Raw genomic sequence first — 21,206 nt, 5'->3', positions numbered from 1 at the left:
TTTCTAAAATGTGTTTTGGAATAATTTCTCACAACAGCCTCATGAGATAGACATTTTATTATTCTCCACTTTAAGGAAGAAAAACCTCATTTTAGGGAGTTCTGAATTGTCCACGGTCACAGAGAGAGCAAGTTGTGGAACAATATTCTAGTTCCAATCTGACTTGAGAGTCCTGGGTCTTGAGATTCCTGGGTCTATCCACCTTATTGTGTGGCCTTCTAAACTGTGTAATTAAGAGATTTCACTTTGAGCCTACATGGTCTAGGTTTTTTAAAAAACTGACTTCAAGTATATAACTGAAAATATAGTCACTTAGAATCTTGTAACTCAAGAACTACATTGTTTTATCCTGTAAGAATGCAATAATATCCAAAATACACTAATTTGATTAATATCAAAAACCTATACTTTATTTAAATGTTATAGCAACTTACCAATTCTATGTAGTTAATGAGTTTTAGGTAAAAAGAGTGGATTTCTTTAAAGACATCTTCAAAAAAAAAATGTAGAGTCATTCCATAGGCTAAAAGTTTCTTACTTCTTAATTTGCTTTGGCTGCTATAACAAAATACCATAGACTGGGTAGCTTAAACATCAGACATTTATTCCTCTCAATTCCAGAGCCTGGAAAGTCTGAGATCAAAGTTCTGGCAGGGATTGGTTTCTAGTGAGGTTTCTTCTTGGCTTGCAGATGGCCGTCTTCTTGCTGTGTCCTCACATGGGAGAGAGAGATTGCTCTAATGTCTCTTCCTCTTATACGGGCACTAGCCTTGTCACATTAGAGTTCCACCCTTATAACCTAATTTAACTTTTATCACCTCCTCACAAGGCCCTATCTCCAAATACAGTCAGTCATATTGGGGGTTAAGGCTTCATTATATAAATTTTGGGTAGGGGGTCACTGACATTTAGCCCATAACAGACACATTCCATCCAGATCACTGACAGTGATAGCAAAAGTTATTTTGTAAAAAAGGAAAATTCTTCCTGGAAGTTAGTGACAAAAGTTTAGGAATCCTCAGCATGTCCCTTGGCTTATCTTGATAATTAATGCTTATCATTTATTTAAATGCTTTTTTGAAGTAATTTATATTTCAGCCTATAATTCCTTTTGAAGAAACCAAATTTACAGGTTTACTACCCACCTGTTGAGATAGTATTTCCTTTTCTTGTTCTAAGAGTTCCTTAATATAAGCTTAAAGATAGTCTGCTGCTGGGCATGGTGGCTCATGCCTATAATCCCAGCACTTTGGGAGGCCGAGTTGGGTGGATCACGAGGTCAGGAGATCGAGACAATCCTGGCTAACACAGTGAAACCCTGTCTCTACTAAATATACAAAAAATTAGCTGGGCATATTGGCGGGCACCTGTATTCCCAGCTACTAGGGAGGCTGAGGCAGGAGAATGGTGTGAACCCAGGGGGTGGAGCTTGCAGTGAGCCGAGACCGTGCCACTGCACTCCAACCTGGGCAACAGAGCGAGACTTCGTCTCAAAAAAAAAAAAAGACAGTCTGCTAATTCCAGCTACTAGAATTTTCTATATAATTATAATTTATTTGTAATTTGCCTTGAAAACTTGGTATTTCCATCCTAATGTGATGTGTCATTTAGGGTAATTTTGGGAGTGTGGAGATGTGCCGGTATGACCCTCTACAGGACAACACTGGGGAGGTGGTCGCTGTAAAAAAGCTTCAGCATAGTACTGAAGAGCACCTAAGAGACTTTGAAAGGGAAATTGAAATCCTGAAATCCCTACAACATGACAACATTGTAAAGTACAAGGGAGTGTGCTACAGTGCTGGTAAGCTGCCCATTGAAACCTATTTTAAATTCAAGGTATGTCTTTGGCATCCTGTGTAATATAAACGTACAATGTCTTAACGATCTGTACTTATGCCAATGCCCAGAGGGAGAGGCATTCTATAATGACTAGAGATTGTGTTTGGTGATCATAGACTATAACTATAGGAAGTATTTGGCTAGTTGGTTAAACATTCTTTTCATCTCTTGCTTAAGCTTACCAAGAAAGTATCATTTTTAAAGGAATTGTTTTTGTTTACATTTTCTATAAAAATATTTTTGAATTCAATGTTTTTTGTTCGATATAAATGAGGAGAAAGGAAGTTTTCTCATCAGTTTATTTTGGTTTGCCTGAAGAGTTATAGAAAACTGAAACGCAAATAGTTTCAAAGCTTTTATTCAAAACTTTTTATTTATTCAAAAGTTTTTGATTCAAAAAGACTATGTTCTTAACAACTATATCACCTTTAATGTATAATAAAGTTTTGTCATCTTAGATTTTATATATGTTTAAGTCATTTATTTATGATAGTTTTCTAATATTTAATCAGTATAATATGGCAGAGTAAAACATTATTTCCACCTTTATGTTAAAAGGTCGGCGTAATCTAAAATTAATTATGGAATATTTACCATATGGAAGTTTACGAGACTATCTTCAAAAACATAAAGAACGGATAGATCACATAAAACTTCTGCAGTACACATCTCAGATATGCAAGGTAACTAATATCCTGATTATTTGCTGTAGAAGAAGCAACCGTGTTGAAGTAGACGTTAGGAAATCATCTAGACGTTTTCATAGATAATAAAGGGAATATATAGGGTTAAGACCATTTAAATTGTTTATATTTATAAAACTAGCTGAAAGAAAAATGTTTTATCCATAGGGTATGGAGTATCTTGGTACAAAAAGGTATATCCACAGGGATCTGGCAACGAGAAATATATTGGTGGAGAATGAGAACAGAGTTAAAATTGGAGATTTTGGGTTAACCAAAGTCTTGCCACAAGACAAAGAATACTATAAAGTAAAAGAACCTGGTGAAAGTCCCATATTCTGGTGAGTATATTTCAGTATGATAAATGACATTTTAGAGCACAGACTTCAAACTTTATTGTTGTTATTTAATAGTTTGCCATTTCTATATATACAGTAACAGTGAACATTTAAGTCTTTTAAGTCTTACATTTAACTTTTTTTTTTTTTAGGTCTTATAGTCATGGTTATAGTCCACGTGGGAAAATGGCATATGCTTTATTTCTATTAAGTGTTTTCTTATTTATAGGGATTGTAGGTTTTTCTTCAAAACTGTCTCCTATTTATTGAGGCTTAGGGGTAATTATTAGTGGTGCTGTGGGCTGTGGTGTTGAATTTTGGTGGGGCTTTCATGGGGTTAATAGTCTTTTTTATTTACTTGGGTGGTATAATGGTTATTTTTGGTTATACTCCAGTGATAGCTATTGAGGAGTATATCCTGAAACATGAGGGCCAAGTACTGATATTTGAGGGGCCTTATTATTAGGATTATTAATAGAGTTGATATTGGTTTGGTTATGATGGGGTGGTGATCACGGTTGATTTTAATAGCATAGGGAGTTGATTAATTTTTGAGGGGGAGGGGTTGATTCCTGAGGATTTTGTAGGTGCAGCTGCCTTGTATAGTTATGGGTGTTGGTTGATCATTGTTAGTATTTTTGTCCCAATTGAAATTACTCAGGGTAATAGATTAGATAATTAATAGTAGAGTTTAGGCCTTTTTGGTCAGATACAGTAATGGAGGCTGAAGTTTGGGTTCGTGAAATGGTTTTTGGTATAGACTTTTCTAGTCAAACTGGGTCTAGTAGAAGTGAAGCTAGATTTTGGCTTATGAATAGGCTTAAGTGGGGGGGGCTGAATGGTGAATTGTAGCTGAATAAAAACCTAGTATACTGGAGAAGTTAAATGTCTATAATGGGTACTTTAAGGTTGTTAGTTATGAAATTAAGCTCTATTGCTAGTAAGAGACCTAGGGTGGTTACACCTAGGGGGGTGGTTACACCTAGGGCTGTGAGCTTTAGGTGGAGTGGTATAGTTGTTTGGGGGGATGAAGTAAGGATAATACTGTTAGTGATGAGGAATCCGGCGAAGATACTGCCGATTGCTAGGTGCTGAACTGAGTTAATTAGGAGAGGATTATCATTAATAACAATCAGAATTGTAAAACAAGGTTGTCCTATTAGAGCACCTAAGGTTATAAAGTAAGCACAAGTAAATACATAAAAACGTTAGGTCAACGTGTAGCTCATGAGGTTGTAGCTCATGAGGTGGCAAGAAATGGGCCACATTTTCTACCCCAGAAAATCTCACGACAACCTTTATGAAATCTAAGGGCTCAAGGAGGATTTAGCAGTAAACCAAGAGTAGAGTGCTTGGTTGAGGTTGAATAAGGCCACGAAGCACGCACACACTGCCTGTCACCCTCCTCAAATATCATTCTAGAAATATTATTTAAATTCTCTATACATGAATAGAGGAGATAAGTCGTAATATGGTAGGTGTACTAGAAAGTGCTCTTGGACAAACAAAGTGTCGCTTAACCCAAAGCATCCAGCTTACACCCGGAAGATTTCATCACAACCTGATCACTCTGAGCCAACCCTAGCCCCAAACCTCACGAAAAATACTATTAAACCATCGTAATCAAACCATTTACCTTAGACAAAAGAATAGGCAATAGAAATTCTTATCTTGGCACAATAGATACAGTACCGTAAGGGAAAGATGAAAGAACTGAGCAAAGACAAGCCCTTATACCTTCTGCATAATGTATTAAGTAGAAATAACTTTACACAGAGATAGCCAAGTCCCCCGAAACCAAACGAGCTATGCAAGAATGGCTGAAAGAGCGTACTCACCTACGTGGCAAAATAGTGGGAAGATTCATGAGTAGTGGTGATAAGCCTATCAAGCCTGGTGATAGCTGGTTGTCCAAGATAGAATCTTAGTTCAGCTTTAAACTTACCCACATTATTACTTAATCTCCCTGTAAGTTTAACTGTTAATCTAAAGAGGGACAGCTCTTTGGACCCTAGGAACCAACCTTCCTACAGAGAGTACAAAATAACATCGCCATAGTTGGCCCAAAAGCAGCCAACAATTAAGAAAGTGTTCAAGCTCAACATCCAAGTATCTTAAATTCTAATCACTCTACTGAACTCCTAACATTACATTGGTCTAATCTATTATTTAATAGAAGCAATGTTAATATAAATAACATGAAAATATTCTCCACCGCATAAGCTTACATAAGACTGGAATAACCCACTGACTGACGGTTAACAGCCAGATATTTTACAATAAGCATCCTATTATTTATACTGTTAATCCAACACAGGCATGCTCTAAGGAAATATTACAAAAAGTAAAAGGAACTCGGCAAATCTAACCCCACTTGTTTACCAAAAACATCACCTCTAGCATTACCAGTATTAGAGGCACTGCCTGCCCAGTGACATTTGTTCAACGACCGCCATATCCTGACCTTGCAAAGGTAACATAATCACTTGTTCCCTAAATAGGGACTTAGAAGAATGGCCACATGAGGGTTCAGCTGTCTCTTACTTTTAATCAGTAGAATCTGAGCTATTGGTTAAGAGGAGCTTATAAGCAAATGAGATGAGAAGACCCCATGGCACTTTAATTCATTAATGCAAATAAAAACTCAAAAAGCCTATAGGCCTTAACCTACTATCTCTGCATTAAAAATTTTGGTTGGGGTGACCTCATAGCATATTCAACCTCCGAACAACCTAAACTAAGACCACAGTAGTCTAAGCTAGTTAATACACATTGACCCAATAATTTGATCAACAGAACAAGTTACCCTAGGGATAACAGTGCAATCCTATTCTATCATATCAATAATAGGGTTTACGACCTCGATGTTGGATCAGGACATCCTAATGGTGTAGCCGCTATTAAGGGTTCATTTATTCAACGATTAAAGTCCTGTGTGATCTGATTTCAGACCGGAGTAATCCAGGTTGGTTTCTATCTGTTTAACATTTCTCCTAGTACGAAAGGACAAGAGACATACGGCCCACTTCATAAAGTGCCCTCCCCCCCATAAATGCTATCTCAATCTAGGAAATCACCACACACCCAAGAACAGGGTTTCTTAAGATGGCAGTGCCTGGCAATAGCATAAAACGTAAAACTTTACAATCAAAGGTTCAACTCCCCTTCTTAACAATATGCCTATAATTAACCTTTTCCTACTTATTATTCCCACTCTAATTGCTATAGCATTCCTTACACTTAACAGTTATGCAAAGGACCTAATACCGTAGGCCCCTGTGGACTGCTTCAACCATTTGCTGACCCAATAAAACTTTTCACCAAAGAACCCTTACGACCCTCAACGTCTACTGTTACCCTTTATAACATTGCCCCCAACCCTGGCCCTTTCTATCACCCTCCTCTTCTGGACTCCCCTTCCTATACCCCATCCCCTAATTAATTTTAGTATAGGCCTCTTATTTATTCTAGCCACATCAAGCCTAGCAGTCTATTCCATTCTATGATCAGGATAAGCATCCAATTCAAATTATGTACTAATCGGCACACTACGAGCTGTGGCCCAGACACTTTCAAATGAAGTCACCCTAGCCATTATCCTGCTATCACTACTACTACTAAGTGGCTCAACTTATATGCATGCATCACAATGCCAGAATTACTCTGACCGCTCCTTACCATCATGACCCTTAGCCATATTATGATTTATTTCCACACTAGCAAAAACTAACCGAGCCCCTTTTGACTTAACAGAAAGAGAATCAGAACTAGTTTCAGGCTTCAATGTCGAATATGCTGCAAGTTCATTTGCCCTCTTCTTTATAGCAGAATATATGAATATTATTGTATAAATGCCCTGACTACTATTTTTCTAGGAGTACTACACACTATGTATTCACCAGAACTCTGTACCATACATTTCATTACCAAGACCCTCCTTTTAACCACCCTGTTTTTATCAATCCGAACAGCATACCTCCAATTCCGCTACAACCAACTCATATACCTTTTATGAAAAAATTTCCTACCACTTACATTAGCATTCTGCATATATCTCAATGCCTTTCCTAATTTCCAGCATTCCACCCCAAACATAGGAAATATGTCTGACAAAAGAATTACTTTGATAGAGTAAACAAGAGAGGTTAAAATCCTCTTATTTCTGGAACTATAGGAATTGAACCTATCCCTGAGACTCCAAAATTCTCCATGCTACCTATTAAACCATATCCTAAAGTAAGTTCAGCTAAATAAGCTTTTGGGCCCATACTCCTGAAAATGTTGGTTATACCCTTCCCGTACTAATGAATCCATTAGCTCAACTTATTATCTCTCTTACTATTTTCACAGGAACCCTCATCACAATGCTAGGCTCACACTGATTTCTTATCTGAACAGGCCTAGGAATAAATATAGTAGTTCTTACCCCCATCTTGATTAAAAAAATAAATCTCCACTCTACAGAAGCAGCCACCAAATATTTTCTTACACAAGCAACTGCATCTATAATTCTCATGATGGGTATCCTTTTCAACAACCCGTCCTCCAGGCAATGGACAATAATAAACACTACTAATCAATTTTCATCCTTAATAATAACAGCCCTAGTAATAAAACTAGGAATAGCCCCCTTTCACTTCCGAGTCCCAGAAGTAACCCAAGGAACTTCTCTAATGTCTGGCGTACTTCTCCTCACATGACAAAAACTAGCCCCTATCTCGATTATATTTCAAATTTTCCCATCAATAAACACGACCAGTCTCCTATCTATTACAATCCTATCCATTACCGTAAGCGGTTGAGGGGACTTAATCAAACACAATTCTGCAAAATCTTAACCTACTCCTCAATTACTCATGTAGGTTGAATGATCCCAGTACTAACTTATAATCCAAACGTTACCATTATAAATCTGATTATTTACCTTATTTTAACAACTACCACATTTCTAGCACTTAGCCTAAGTATAAGCACTACAACCCTGTCACTGTCTCACACTTGAAACAAATTAACATGATTAACACCTATAGTTTCACTAATTCTACTATCCCTAGGAGGTTTACCTCCATTAACAGGATTTCTGCCTGAATGAGTCATCATTCAAGAATTTCCAGAAAACAATAGTCTTATTACCCCAACCATTATAGCTATCATAACACTACTCAACCTGTAGTTTTATATATGCCTAATTTACTCCATCTCAATGACAATATTCCCCACATCCAATAATACGAAAATAAAATGACAATTCAAAAACACAAAACCCGTATTACTCCTCCCTCCACTTATTTCTTCTACCTTCCTCTTACCCATCTCTCCACTGATTCTAGTTATAACTTAGAAATTTAGGTTAAATAAGACCAGGGACCTTCAAAACCCTTAGTAAATGAATTATACTTAATTTCTGTAACAAACCCAAGGACTGCAAAATCTATTCTGCATCAGTTGAACGCAAATCAACCACTTTAATTAAGCTAAGTCCTTGCTAGATTGGTGGAATTCAAACCCACAAAAATTTAGTTAACAGCTAAATACCCTAATCAACTGGCTTCAATCTACTTCTCCCTCCATGTGGGGGGAGGGTGGTAGGCCGGAGAAGCCCCCGCAGGATTGAAGCTGCTCCTTTAAATTTGCAATTCAACATAAAAAATTACCTCAGGGCTGGTAAAAAGAGGTCTTGACCTCTGTCTTTAGATTTACAGTCCAATGCTTACTCAGCCATTTTACCCGTTTTTCCACTTATGTTCATCAATTGTTGATTGTTTTCAACCAATCACAAAGCTATTGGAACACTATACCTGCTATTCGGCTCATGAGTGGGGATAGTGGGTACCTCCGTAAGCCTTCTAATTTGAGCAGAATTAGGTCAACCAGGAACTCTGCTAGGAGATGGCCAGATCTATAATGTTATTGTTACCGCCCACGAATTTGTCATAATCTTCTTTATGGTCATATCAATTATAATTGGGGGTTTCGGCAACTAACTAGTCCCTCTGATAATTGCTGCCCCTGATATGGCATTTCCACGGATAAATAATAATGAGCTTTTTACTTCTCCCCCACTCTTTCCTACTCCTCTTCTCCCCCACTCTTTCCTACTCCTACTTGCATCCTCAATAGAAGCCGGTGCTGGAACTGGCTGAACAGTTTATTCCCCTTTAGCTGAAAACCTAACACATGCAGGATCCTTTGTGGGTTTTACCATCTTCTCACTTCACTTGGCAGGTATTCTATTTTAGGAGCCATTAACTTTATTACTACAATTATTAACATAAAGCCCCCAGCCATATCCCAATATCAAACACCCTTTTCGTCCAACCATTCCTCATTACAGCAATCCTACTCCTTTCTCTCTCAGCTGGCATTACCACACTATTAACTGACCTTAACCTCAACACTACTTTTTTACCCTGCTGGTGGGGGTGATCCTATCTTATATCAACATTTATTCTGATTCTTTGGTCACCCTGAAGTTTATATCCTTATTCTATCAGGCTTTGGGATGATCTCCCATATCGTGACGTATTACTCTGGAAAAAAGGAGCCATTTGGGTATATGGGCATAGTATGAGCCCTAATATCTATTGGCTTCTTAGGGTTTATTGTATGAGCACACCATATATTTACAGTAGGAATAGACATAGACACAGACACATGAGCATACTTCACCTCCGCTACCATAATTACTGCTATCCCTACTGGCATCAAGGTCTTTAGCTGATTAGCTACACTGCATGGTGGTAACATCAAATGATCTCCCGCAATGTTCTGAGCCCTAGGATTCATCTTCCTTTTCACAGTAGGAGGTCTAATTGGCATTGTACTAGCTAATTCATCACTAGATATTATTTTACATGATACATACTATGTTGTAGCTCATTTCCACTACGTCCTATCAACAGGAGCGGTGTTCGCCATCATAGGAGGCTTTACCACTGGTTCCCCCATTCTCAGGTTATATGCTTAATCAGACCTACGCTAAAATTCACTTCACCATTATATTCATAGGTGTTAATTTAACCTTTTTCCCACAGCACTTCCTTGGCCTATCCGGTATGCTGCAACGTTATTCCGATTATCCTGATGCATACACCGCGTGAAATATTATCTCATCCTTAGGCTCATTTATCTCATTAACAGCAGTTATGCTAACAATTTTTATAATCTGAGAAGCCTTTGTTTCAAAAAGAAAAACTATAACAATTGAACAACCATCTAGTAATTTAGAGTGACTTTATGGCTGTCCACCACCTTACCACACATTCGAAGAGCCAACCTACATTAAACCCTTAAATGAAAAAGAAAGGAATTAACCTCCAGAAACTGGTTTCAAGCCAATCAAAAACCTCTGTGACTTTCTCGATAAGATATTAGCAAATTCATTACGTAACTTTGTCAAAGTTAAGTTACAGGCTAAATCCTATATGTCTTAATGGCTCATCCAGTTCAATTAGGCCTTCAAGACGCTACATCCCCTATCATAGAAGAACGGCTCACTTTCCATGACCACGTTCTTATAATTGTTTTCCTAATTAGTTCCTGGTTCTATACATTATTTCCGTAATACTCACAACAAAATTAACTCATATTAGCACCACAGATGCCCAAGAAATTGAGACTGTTTGAACTATCTTACCTGCTATTATCTTAATTTTAAGGCCTCTCATCCCTACGTATTCTGTATAAAACAGATGAAGTTAATAATCCTTCCCTTACCGTCAAAACAATTGGTCATCAATGATATTGAAGCTATGAATATATAGACTATGAAGAATTAAGCTTCAATTCCTTTTTTTTTTTTTGAGACAGAGTCTCGCTCTGTTGCCCAGGCTGCAGTGCAGTGGTGCAATCTCAGCTCACTGCAAGCTCTGCCTCCCGGGTTCACGCCATTCTCCTGCCTCAGCCTCCCGAGTAGCTGGGACTACAGGCGACCGCCACCATGCCTGGGTAATTTTTTTGTATTTTTAGTAGAGACGGGGTTTCACCGTGTTAGCCAGGATGGTCTTGATCTCCTGACCTTGTGTTCCACCCACTTCAGCCTCCCAAAGTGCTGGGATTACAGGCATGTGAGCCACTGCGCCCGGCTTAAGCTTCAATTCTTATATAACCCCAACACCAGACTTAAAACCAGAAGAACTTCGACTCCTTGAAGTTGATAACCGAACAATTCTCCCAACAGAAATACCCATCCATACATTAATCTCATCTGAAGACATCCTGCACTCATGAACTACTATCCCCTTATTAGGCCTCAAAACAGATGCAATCCCCAGATGCTTAAATCAAACTACCTTAACCACTGCGTAACCAGGTCTTTACTATGGACAGTGCTCAGAAATTTGTGAATCTAACCAGTTTTATACCTATTGTCCTAGAACTAATCCTCTTAAAATATTTCAAAACCTGATCCACATCTACACTAAAATATCACTGTAAAGCTATTCAGCATTTACCTTTTAAGTTAAAGACTGAGGGAGTCTACACCTCTCTGCAGTGAATGCCTCAACTAGATACTTCCACATGATCCATTATTATCCTGTCAATAATCATAACTTTATTCTCCATTATTCAGTTAAAATTATTAAATTTCATTTATATTATCCCTACACCAAAAATAATCAAAACACAAAAACACAAGGCTTCCTGAGAATTAAAATGAACGAAATCTATTCATCTCTTTTGCTACCCCTACAATTCTAGGCCTACCAGCAGTAGTATTAATCATTCGGTTTCCCACTGTTTCCAACCTCTAGTCATCAAATTAGTAACTAATTATTTTCTATTCAACGATGATTAATCCAACCTGCACTAAAACAGATAATAATTACCCATAACATTAAAGGACAAACCTGATCCCTTATAATAATATCCCTAATTATCTTCACTGCCTCAACGAACCTCCTTGGGCTTCTACCCCATTCATTTACACCAACTATCCAATTATCAATAAACCTGGGTATAGCAATCCCCCTGTGAGCAGGCACAGTAATTACAGTCTTCTGCTTTAAAACAAAAACCTCCTTGGCTGGCTTTTTACCACAAGGCACACCTATGCCACTTATCCCTATACTAGTAATCATTGAAACCATTAGCCTATTTATTCAACCAACAGCATTAGCTGTGCAATTAACAGCCAACATTATAGTCAGTCATCTACTAATACATTTAATTGCAGGAGACACACTAGTACTATTAGCTATTAGTTTTCCCACAGCTTCAGTTGCTTTTATTATTCTAATCCTACTGACTATTCTCAAATTCGCCATAGACCTTATTCAGGCTTATGTCTTCACACTACTAGTAAGCCTTTATCTATATGACAACACATAATGACCCACCAAACACATGCTTGCCATATAGTCAAACCCAGCCCCTGACCACTAACAGAAGCTCTCTCAGCTCTACTAATAACATCTGGCCTGGCCATGTGATTTCACTTTAATTCTACTACTCTTTTAACCCTAGGCCTATTAATCAACACACTAACTGTATACCAATGATGATGTGATATTATCTGAGAAAGTAAATTTCAAGGCCACCATACAACAGTTGTCCAAAAAGGCCTCCAATATGGAATAATTCTATTTATTATCTCAGAAGTATTCTTCTTTGCTGGTTTCTTCTGGGCATTCTATCACTCTAGTCTAGCCCCAATGCCAGAATTAGGAGGACACTGACCCCCCCAACAGGCATTTTTCCCCTCAAACGCTTAGAAGTACCTTCCTGAATACATCTGTATTATTTGCATCAGGAGTTTCAGTTACTTTGGCTCATCACAGCCTGATAGAAGGAAATCGAAAGCAAATAATTCTAGCACTATCCATCACCATTACCTTAGGTATTTACTTCACCCTCCTACAAATCTCAGTACTTTGAGGCCCCTTTTACTATCTCTGATGGGATCTATGGCTCAACATTCTTTTTTTTTTTTTTTTTTTTTTTTTTTTGAGACGGAGTCTCGCTCTGTCGCCCAGGCTGGAGTGCAGTGGCGCGATCTCGGCTCACTGCAAGCTCCGCCTCCCGGGTTCACGCCATTCTCCTGCCTCAGCCTCCCGAGTAGCTGGGACTACAGGTGCCCGCTACCACGCCCGGCTAATTTTTTGTATTTTTAGTAGAGACGGGGTTTCACCGTGTTAGCCAGGATGGTCTCGATCTCCTGACCTCGTGATCCGCCCGCCTCGGCCTCCCAAAGTGCTGGGATTACAGGCGTGAGCCACCGCGCCCGGCCTCAACATTCTTTATAGCCACAGGCTTTCATGGATTTCATGTTATTATTGGATCAACATTTCTCACTATCTGCTTCCTCCGCCAATTAAAATATCACTTTACAAGATGTCTGAATAGGAAGAGCTCCAGTCTGCAGCTCCCAGCATGATCGATGCAGAAGATGGTGATTTCCGCATTTCCAACTGAGGTACCTGGTTCATCTCATCGGGACTGGTTGGACAGGGGGTGCAGCCCACAGAGGGCAAGTTGAAGCAGGGCGGGGCATCACCTCACCCAGGAAGCACAAGGGTTCGGGGGATTTCCCTTTCCTAGCCAAGGGAAGCCATGACAGACTGTAACTGGAAAATCAGGACACTTTTGCCCAAATACTGTGCTTTTCCAACAGTCTTACCAAATGGCACACCAGGAGATTATATCCCATGTCTGGCTTGGCAGGTCCCACACCCACGGAGCCTTGCTCACTGCTAGCACAGCAGCCTGAGATCCACCCGTGAGGCAGCAGCCTGGCAGGGGGAGGGGCGTCCGCCATTGCTGAGGCTTGAGTAGGTAAACAAAGTGGCCAGGGAAGCTCGAACTGGGTGGAGCCCACCACAGCTCTGCAAGGCCTGCTGCCTTTGTAGACCACACCTCTGGGGGCAGGGCATAGCTGAAAAGGCAGCAGAAACTTCTGCAGACTTAAACATCCCTGTCTGACAGCTCTGAAGAGAGCAGTGTTTCTACCAGCATGGTGTTTGAGCTCTGACAATGGACAGACTGCCTCAGGTGGATCCCTGATGCTTCTGTAGCCTAAGTGGGAGACACCTCCCAGTAGAGGCCAACTGACACCTCATACAGGTGGGTGCCTGTCTGGGACGAAGCCTCCAGAGGAAGGATCAGGCAGCAACATTGGCTGTTCTGCAATATTTGCTGTTCTGCAGCCTCCACTGCTGATACCGAGGCAAACAGAGTCTGGAGTGGACCTCCAGCAAACTCCAAGAGACCTGCAGCTGAGGGACCTGACTGTTAGAAAGAAAACTAACAAACAGAAAGGAATAGCAACAACATCAACAAAAAGGGCATCCACACCAAAACCCCATCTGTAGGTTACCAGCACCAAAGACCAAAAGTAGATAAAACCACAAAGATGGGGAGAAACCAGAGCAGAAAAGCTGAAAATTCTAAAAACCAGAGGGCCTCTTCTCCTCCAAAGGATTGCAGCTCCTTGCCAGCTGGATGGAAAATGACTTTGATGAGCTGACAGAAGTAGGCTTCAGAAGGTTGGTAATAACAAACTTCTCCAAGCTAAAGGAGGATGTTCAAACCCATCGCAAGGAAGCTAAAAACCTTGAAAAAAGATTAGACAAATGGCTAACTACAATAAACAGTGTAGAGAAGACCTTAAATGACCTGATGGAGCTGAAAACCATGGCATGAGAACTACATGACGCATGCACAAGCTTCACTAGCCAACTTGATCAAGTGGAAGAAAGGGTATCAGTGATTGAAGATCAAATTAATGAAATAAAGCAAGAGGCGAAGTTTAGAGAAAAAAGAGTAAAAAGCAACAAGACAAAGCCTACAAGAAATACAGGACTATGTGAAAAGACCAAATCTACATTTGATTGGTGTACCTGAAAGTGACGGGGAGAATGGAACCAAGCTGGAAAACACTCTTCAGGATATTATCCAGGAGAACTTCCCCGACCTACCAAGGCAGGCCAACATTCAAATTCAGGAAATACAGAGAACACCACAAAGATACTCCTCGAGAAGAGCAACCCCAAGATATGTAATTGTCATATTCACCAAGGTTGAAATGAAGGAAAAAAATGTTAAGGGCAGCCAGAGAGAAATGTCGGGTTGCCCACAAAGGGAAGCCCATCAGACTAACAGCGGATCTCTCAGCAGAAACTCTACAAGCCAGAAGAGAGTGGAGGCCAATATTCAACATTCTTAGAGAAAAAGACTTTTCAACCCAGAATTTCATATCCAGCCATACTAAGCTTCATAAGTGAAGGAGAAATAAAATCCTTTACGGACAAGCAAATGCTGAGAGATTTTGTCATTACCAGGCCTGCCTTACAAGATCTCCTGAAGGAAGCACTAAACATGGAAAGGAACAACCAGTAGCAGCCACTGCAAAAACATACCAAATTGTAAAGACCATCAATGATAGGAAGAAACAGCATCAACTAACGGGCAAAATAACCAGCTAACATCATAATAACAGGTTCAAATTCACACATAACAATATTAACCTTAACTGTAAATGGGATGAATGCCCCAATTAAAAGACACAAACTGGCAAATTGGATAAAGATTGAAGACCCATCACTGTGCTGTATTCAGGAGACCAATCTCATGTGCAGAGAAACACATGGGCTCAAAATAAAGGGATGGAGGAAGATCTACCAAGCAAATGGAAAGCAAAAAAAAAAAAAAAAAAAAAAAAAGCAGGGGTTGCAATCCCGGTCTCTGAAAAAAAAAGACTTTAAGCCAACAAAGATCAAAAGAGACAAAGAAGGCCGTTACATAATGGTAAAAGGATCAACTGGGCAAGAAGAGCTAACTATACTAAATATATAGGTACCCAATACAGCAGCACCAAGATTCATAAAGCAAGTCCTTAGAGACCTATAAAGAGACTTAGACTCCCACACAATAATAATGGGAGACTTTAACACCTCTCTGTCAATAATAGACAGATCAATGAGACAGAAGGTTAACAAGGATATCCAGGACTTGAACTCAGCTCTGCACCATGTGAAACTAATAGACATCTACGAACCCTCCACCCCAAATCAATAGAATATACATTCTTCTCAGCACGACATCACACTTATTCCAAAATAGACCACAAAGAAGTAAAGCACTTCTCACCAAACGTAAAAGAACAGATATCACAACAAACTGGCTCTCAGAGCACAGTGCAATCAAATTAGAACTCAGGACTAAGAAACTCACTCAAAACCGCACATTTTCATGGAAATTGAACAACCTGCTCCTGAATGACTACTGGGTAAATAATGAAATGAAGACAGATATAAAGATGTTCTTTGAAACCAACGAGAACAAAGACACAGCATACCAGAATCTCTGGGACATATTTAAAGCAGTGTGTAGAGGGAAATTTATAGCACTAAATGCCCACAAGAGAAAGCAGGAAAGAGCTAAAATCGACACCTTAACATCACAATTAAAAGAACTACAGAAGCAAGAGCAAACAAATTCAAAAGCTAGCAGAAGGCAAGAAATAACTAAGATCAGAGCAGAACCGAAGGAGATAGAGACACAACTCTTCAAAAAATCAATGAATCCAGGAGCTGGTTTTTTGAAAAGATCAACAAAATAGATACACTGCTAGCAAGACTAATAAAGAAGAAAAGAGAGAAGAATCAAATAGATGGAATAAAAAATGGTAAAGGGGATATCACCACTGATCCCACAGAAATACAAACTACCATCAGAGAATACTATTAACACCTCTACACAAATAAACTAGAAAATCTAGAAGAAATGGATAAATTCCTGGACACATACACCCTCCCAAGACTAAACCAGGAAGAAGTTGAATCTCTGAATAGACCAATAACAGGCTCTGAAATTGAGGCAATAATTAATAGCCTACCAACCAAAAAAAGTCCAGAACCAGATGGACTCACAGCCGAATTCTCCTAGAGGTACAAAGAGGAGCTGATACCATTCCTTCTGAAGCTATTCCAATCAATGGAAAAAGAGGGAATCCTCCCTAACTCATTTTATGAGGCCAGCATCATCCCGATACCAAAGCCTAGCAGAGACACCACAAAAAAATAATTTTAGACCAATATCCCTGATGAACATCAATGTGAAAATCCTCAATAAAATACTGGCAAACCCAATCCAGCAGCACATCCAAAAGCTTATCAACCACGATCAAGTTGGCTTCATCCCTAGGATGCAAGGCTGGTTCAACATTTGCAAATCAATAAACGTAATCCATAACATAAACAGAACCAATGACAAAAACCACATGATTATTTCAATAGATGCACAAAAGGTCTTTGACAAAATTCTACAGCCCTTCATGCCAAAAACTCTCAATAAACTAGGTATTGATGGAATGTATCTCAAAATAATAAGAGCTATTTATGACAAACTCACAGCCAATATCATACTGAATGGGCAAAAACTGGAAGCATTCCCTTTGAAAACTGGCAAAAGACAGGGATGCCCTCTGTCACCATTCCTATTCAACACTGTGTTGGAAGTTCTGGCCAGGGCAATCAGGCAAGAGAAAGAAATAAAGGGTATTCAATTAGGAAAAGAGGAAGTCAAATTGTCCCTGTTTGCAGATGACATGACTGTATATTTAGAAAACTTGGTCATCTCAGCCCCAAATCTCCTTAGGCTGGTAAGCAACTTCAGCAAAGTCTCAGGATACAAAATCAATGTGCAAAAATCACAAGCATTCCTATACAACAATAACAGACAAACAGACAGCCAAATCATGAGTGAACTCCTATTCACAATTGCTACAAAGAGAATAAAATACCTGGGAATCCAACTTACAAGAGATGTGAAGGACCTCTGGACCTCTTCAAGGAGAACTACAAACCACTGCTCAATGAAATACAAGAGGACACAAACAAATGGAAGAACATTCCATGCTCATGGATAGGAAGAATCAATATCGTGAAAATGGCCATACTGCCCAAAGTAATTTATAGATTCAATGCCATCCCCATCAAGCTACCAATGACTTTTTTCATAGAACTGGAAACAACTACTTTCAAGTTCATATGGAACCAAAAAAGAGCCCGCATTGCCAAGATCATCCTAAGCCAAAAGAACAAAGCTGGAGGCATCACACTACCTAACTTCAAACTATACTACAAGGCTACAGTAACCAAAACAACATGGTACTGCTACCCAAACAGAGACAGACCAATGGAACAGAACAGAGGCCTCAGAAATAACACCACACATCTACAACCATCTGATCTTTGACAAACCTGACAAAAACAAGAAATGGGAAAAGGATTCCTTATTTAATAAATGGTGCTGGGAAAACTGGCTAGCCATATGTAGAAAGCTGAAACTGGATCCCTTCCTTACACCTTATAGAAAAATTAATTCAAGATGGATTAAAGACTTAAATGTTAGACTTAAAACCATAAAAGCCCTAGAAGAAAGCCTAGGCAATACCATTCAGGACATAGGTGTGGGCAAGGACTTCATGATGAAAACGCCAAAAACTAAGGCAACCAAAGCCAAAATAGACAGATGGGATCTAATTAAACTAAACAGCTGCACAGCAAAACAAACTACCATCAGAGTGAACAGGCAGCCTACAGAATGGGAGAAAATTTTTGCAATCTACCCATCAGACAAAGGGCTAATATCCAAAATCTACAAAGAAATTTACAAGAAAAAAACAACCCCATCAAAAAGTGGGCAAAGGATATGAACAGACACTTCTCAAAAGAAGGCATTTATGCAGCCAACAGACATATAAAAAAATGCTTATCATCACTGGTCATCAGATAAATGGAAATCAAAACCATAATGAGATACCATCTCATGCCAGTTAGAATGGTGATCATTAAAAAGACAGGAAACAACAGATGCTGGAGAAGATGTGGCGAAATAGGAACACTTTCACACTGTTGGTGGGAGTAGTGTAAACTAGTTCAACCATTGCAGAAGACAGTGTGGCGACTCCTCAAGGATCTAGAACTAGAAATACCATTTGACCCAGCCATCCCATTACTGGGTATACACCCAAAGGATTATAAATCATGCTGCTATAAAGACACATGCACACGTATGTTTATTGTGGCACTATTCACAATAGCAAAGACTTGCAACCAACCCAAATGCCCATCAATGATAGACTGGATAAGAAAATATGGCACAAATATCCCAAGGAATACTACGCAGCCATAAACAAGGATGAGTTCATGTCCTTTGCAGGGACATGGATGAAGCTGGAAACCATCATTCTCAGCAAACTATCGCAAGGACAGAAAAGCAAACACTGCATGTCCTCACTCATAGGTGGGAGTTGAACAATGAGAACACTTGGACACATGGCAGGGAACATCACACAAAGGGGCCCGGGGGAGGGATAGCATTAGGAGAAATACCTAATGTAAATGACGAGTTAATGGGTGCTGCAAATCAACATGGCACATGTATATCTATGTAACAAACCTGCACATTGTGCACATGTACCCTAGAACTTAAAGTATAATAAAAATATATATACATCACTTTACATCCAACCACCACTTTGGCTTTGAAGCCACTGCCTGATGTTGACACTTTGTAGATGTAGTATGACTATTCTTATATGTCTCTATCTACTGATGAGGATCCTACTCTTTTAGTATAAAGAGTACCATTGACTTCCAATCAACTAGTTTCGATAATATCTGAAAGATATTAATTAACCTGACACTAGCCTTAGTAACCGACACCTTACTGGCCCTACTACTAATAATAATTACATTTTGACTTCCACAAATTAATATTTATATAGATAAATCCAGCCCCTATGAAGGCAGATTTGACCCAATAACCTCCACCTGCCTCCCCTTTTCCATAAAATTCTTCCTGGTAGCCAACACATTTCTCCTCTTCGACTTAGAAATCGCTCTAATACTACCCCTGCCATGAGCTATTCAAACAAATTACCTAACAACAATAATCACCACAGCCCTTATACTAGTTATCATTTTAATCCTAGGCTTAATTTACAAAAGAACTCAAAAAGGGTTAGATTGAATTGAATTGGTAAATAGTTTAAGTCAAAACAAATGATTTCGATTCATTAGATTATAATAAACCATATTTACCAAATGCCCTCTATTTACATCAACATTATATTACCATATACCATATCACTACTGGTAAAATTAATCTATCAATCCCACCTAATATCATCCCTATGTGCCTAGAAGGCATAATACTGTCAATATTTATCATAATTACCCTTATAACTGTAAATATACATTTTACTCTAGCATCTATAATGCCCATTGTCCTCCTAGTATTTGCTGCCTGTGAAGCCGCAGTGGGCCTTGCCTTATTAGTTTCAATCTCCAACACATACGGCCTAGATTACACACAAAATCTAAACTTACTTCAGTGCTAAAAATTATTCTGACAATTATGCTGTTACCAATAATATGATTCTCTAAAAATTCTATAATCTGAATTAACATGACCATCCACAGCCTACTCATCAGCCTCATCACCCTATCGTTTTTTAACCAATTCAACAATAACTCATCCAACTTCTCACTAGTTTTCTCTTCTGATCTGCTGATGTCACCCCTCCTAATTCTAACAGCCTATTACCTTTTATAATCCTAGCAAGCCAATATTAACTGTTCAATGAATCACCCCCACAAAAAAAGTTCTATATTTCTATATTGATTTCCCTGCAGATTTTTTACAATTATAGCATTCACAGCCACAGAACTAATTATATTTTATATTTTCTTTGAAGCCACACTAATTCCTACCCTAATTATTATTATCACCCGCTGAGGGAACCAACCAGAACGCCTCAATGCAGGCTCATATTTCCTATTGTACACACTAGTAGGGTCCCTTCCTCTACTTGTTACACTTATCTACACTTTAAATACTTCAGATTCACTAAATATGCTAGTAATGATATTTACTGACCAAGAACTGTTAGCCTCCTTATCCAATAATCTTATATGACTAGCATGTATTATGGCCTTTATAGTAAAAATAACTCTATTCGGACTTCACCTGTGACTCCCAAAAGCCCACGTAGAAGCCCCTATTGCTGGCTAAACAGTACTTGCAGCGGTACTCCTAAAACTAGGCGGCTGCGGTATAATACGGCTTACCCTTATCCTCAGCCCCCAACAGAATATATAGCCTACCCCTTCCTCATACTATCCCTATGAGGGATAGTTATGACAAGCTCCATTTGTCTACAACAAACCGATCTAAAATCACTGCCTACTCCTCTGTAAGCCATATACCACTTGTCATCATAGCTCTCCTAATCCAAACCCCTTGAAGCTTTACAGGTGCCGTCACCCTTATAATTACCCATGGAGTCACTTCATCCCTGTTATTCTGCCTAGCAAATTCCAACTACGAGTGAGTCCAAAAC

At 39.1% G+C, this 21,206-nt stretch overlaps 1 protein-coding gene across 8 annotated transcripts in view; it reads left to right on the top strand.

Annotated features, from left to right (window-relative positions):
• Positions 1-21,206, top strand: part of JAK2 (Janus kinase 2) — a 169,888-nt gene that overhangs the window by 128,957 nt on the left and 19,725 nt on the right. For all 8 annotated transcript variants that reach the window (XM_055092183.2, XM_003823367.5, XM_024930144.4 and 5 more), the window contains 3 exons: positions 1,612-1,801; positions 2,398-2,522; positions 2,691-2,863. In XM_055092183.2, coding sequence (XP_054948158.1) covers positions 1,612-1,801; positions 2,398-2,522; positions 2,691-2,863 — 488 coding nt within the window. The remainder of the gene's footprint in view (positions 1-1,611; positions 1,802-2,397; positions 2,523-2,690; positions 2,864-21,206) is intronic.

The sequence above is a fragment of the Pan paniscus genome, chromosome 11 (assembly GCF_029289425.2).
Source record: "Pan paniscus chromosome 11, NHGRI_mPanPan1-v2.0_pri, whole genome shotgun sequence".
NCBI lineage: Eukaryota > Metazoa > Chordata > Mammalia > Primates > Hominidae > Pan > Pan paniscus.
Note: the sequence above shows the minus strand (reverse complement) of the source record. Positions and strands in the feature narration are given on the sequence as shown.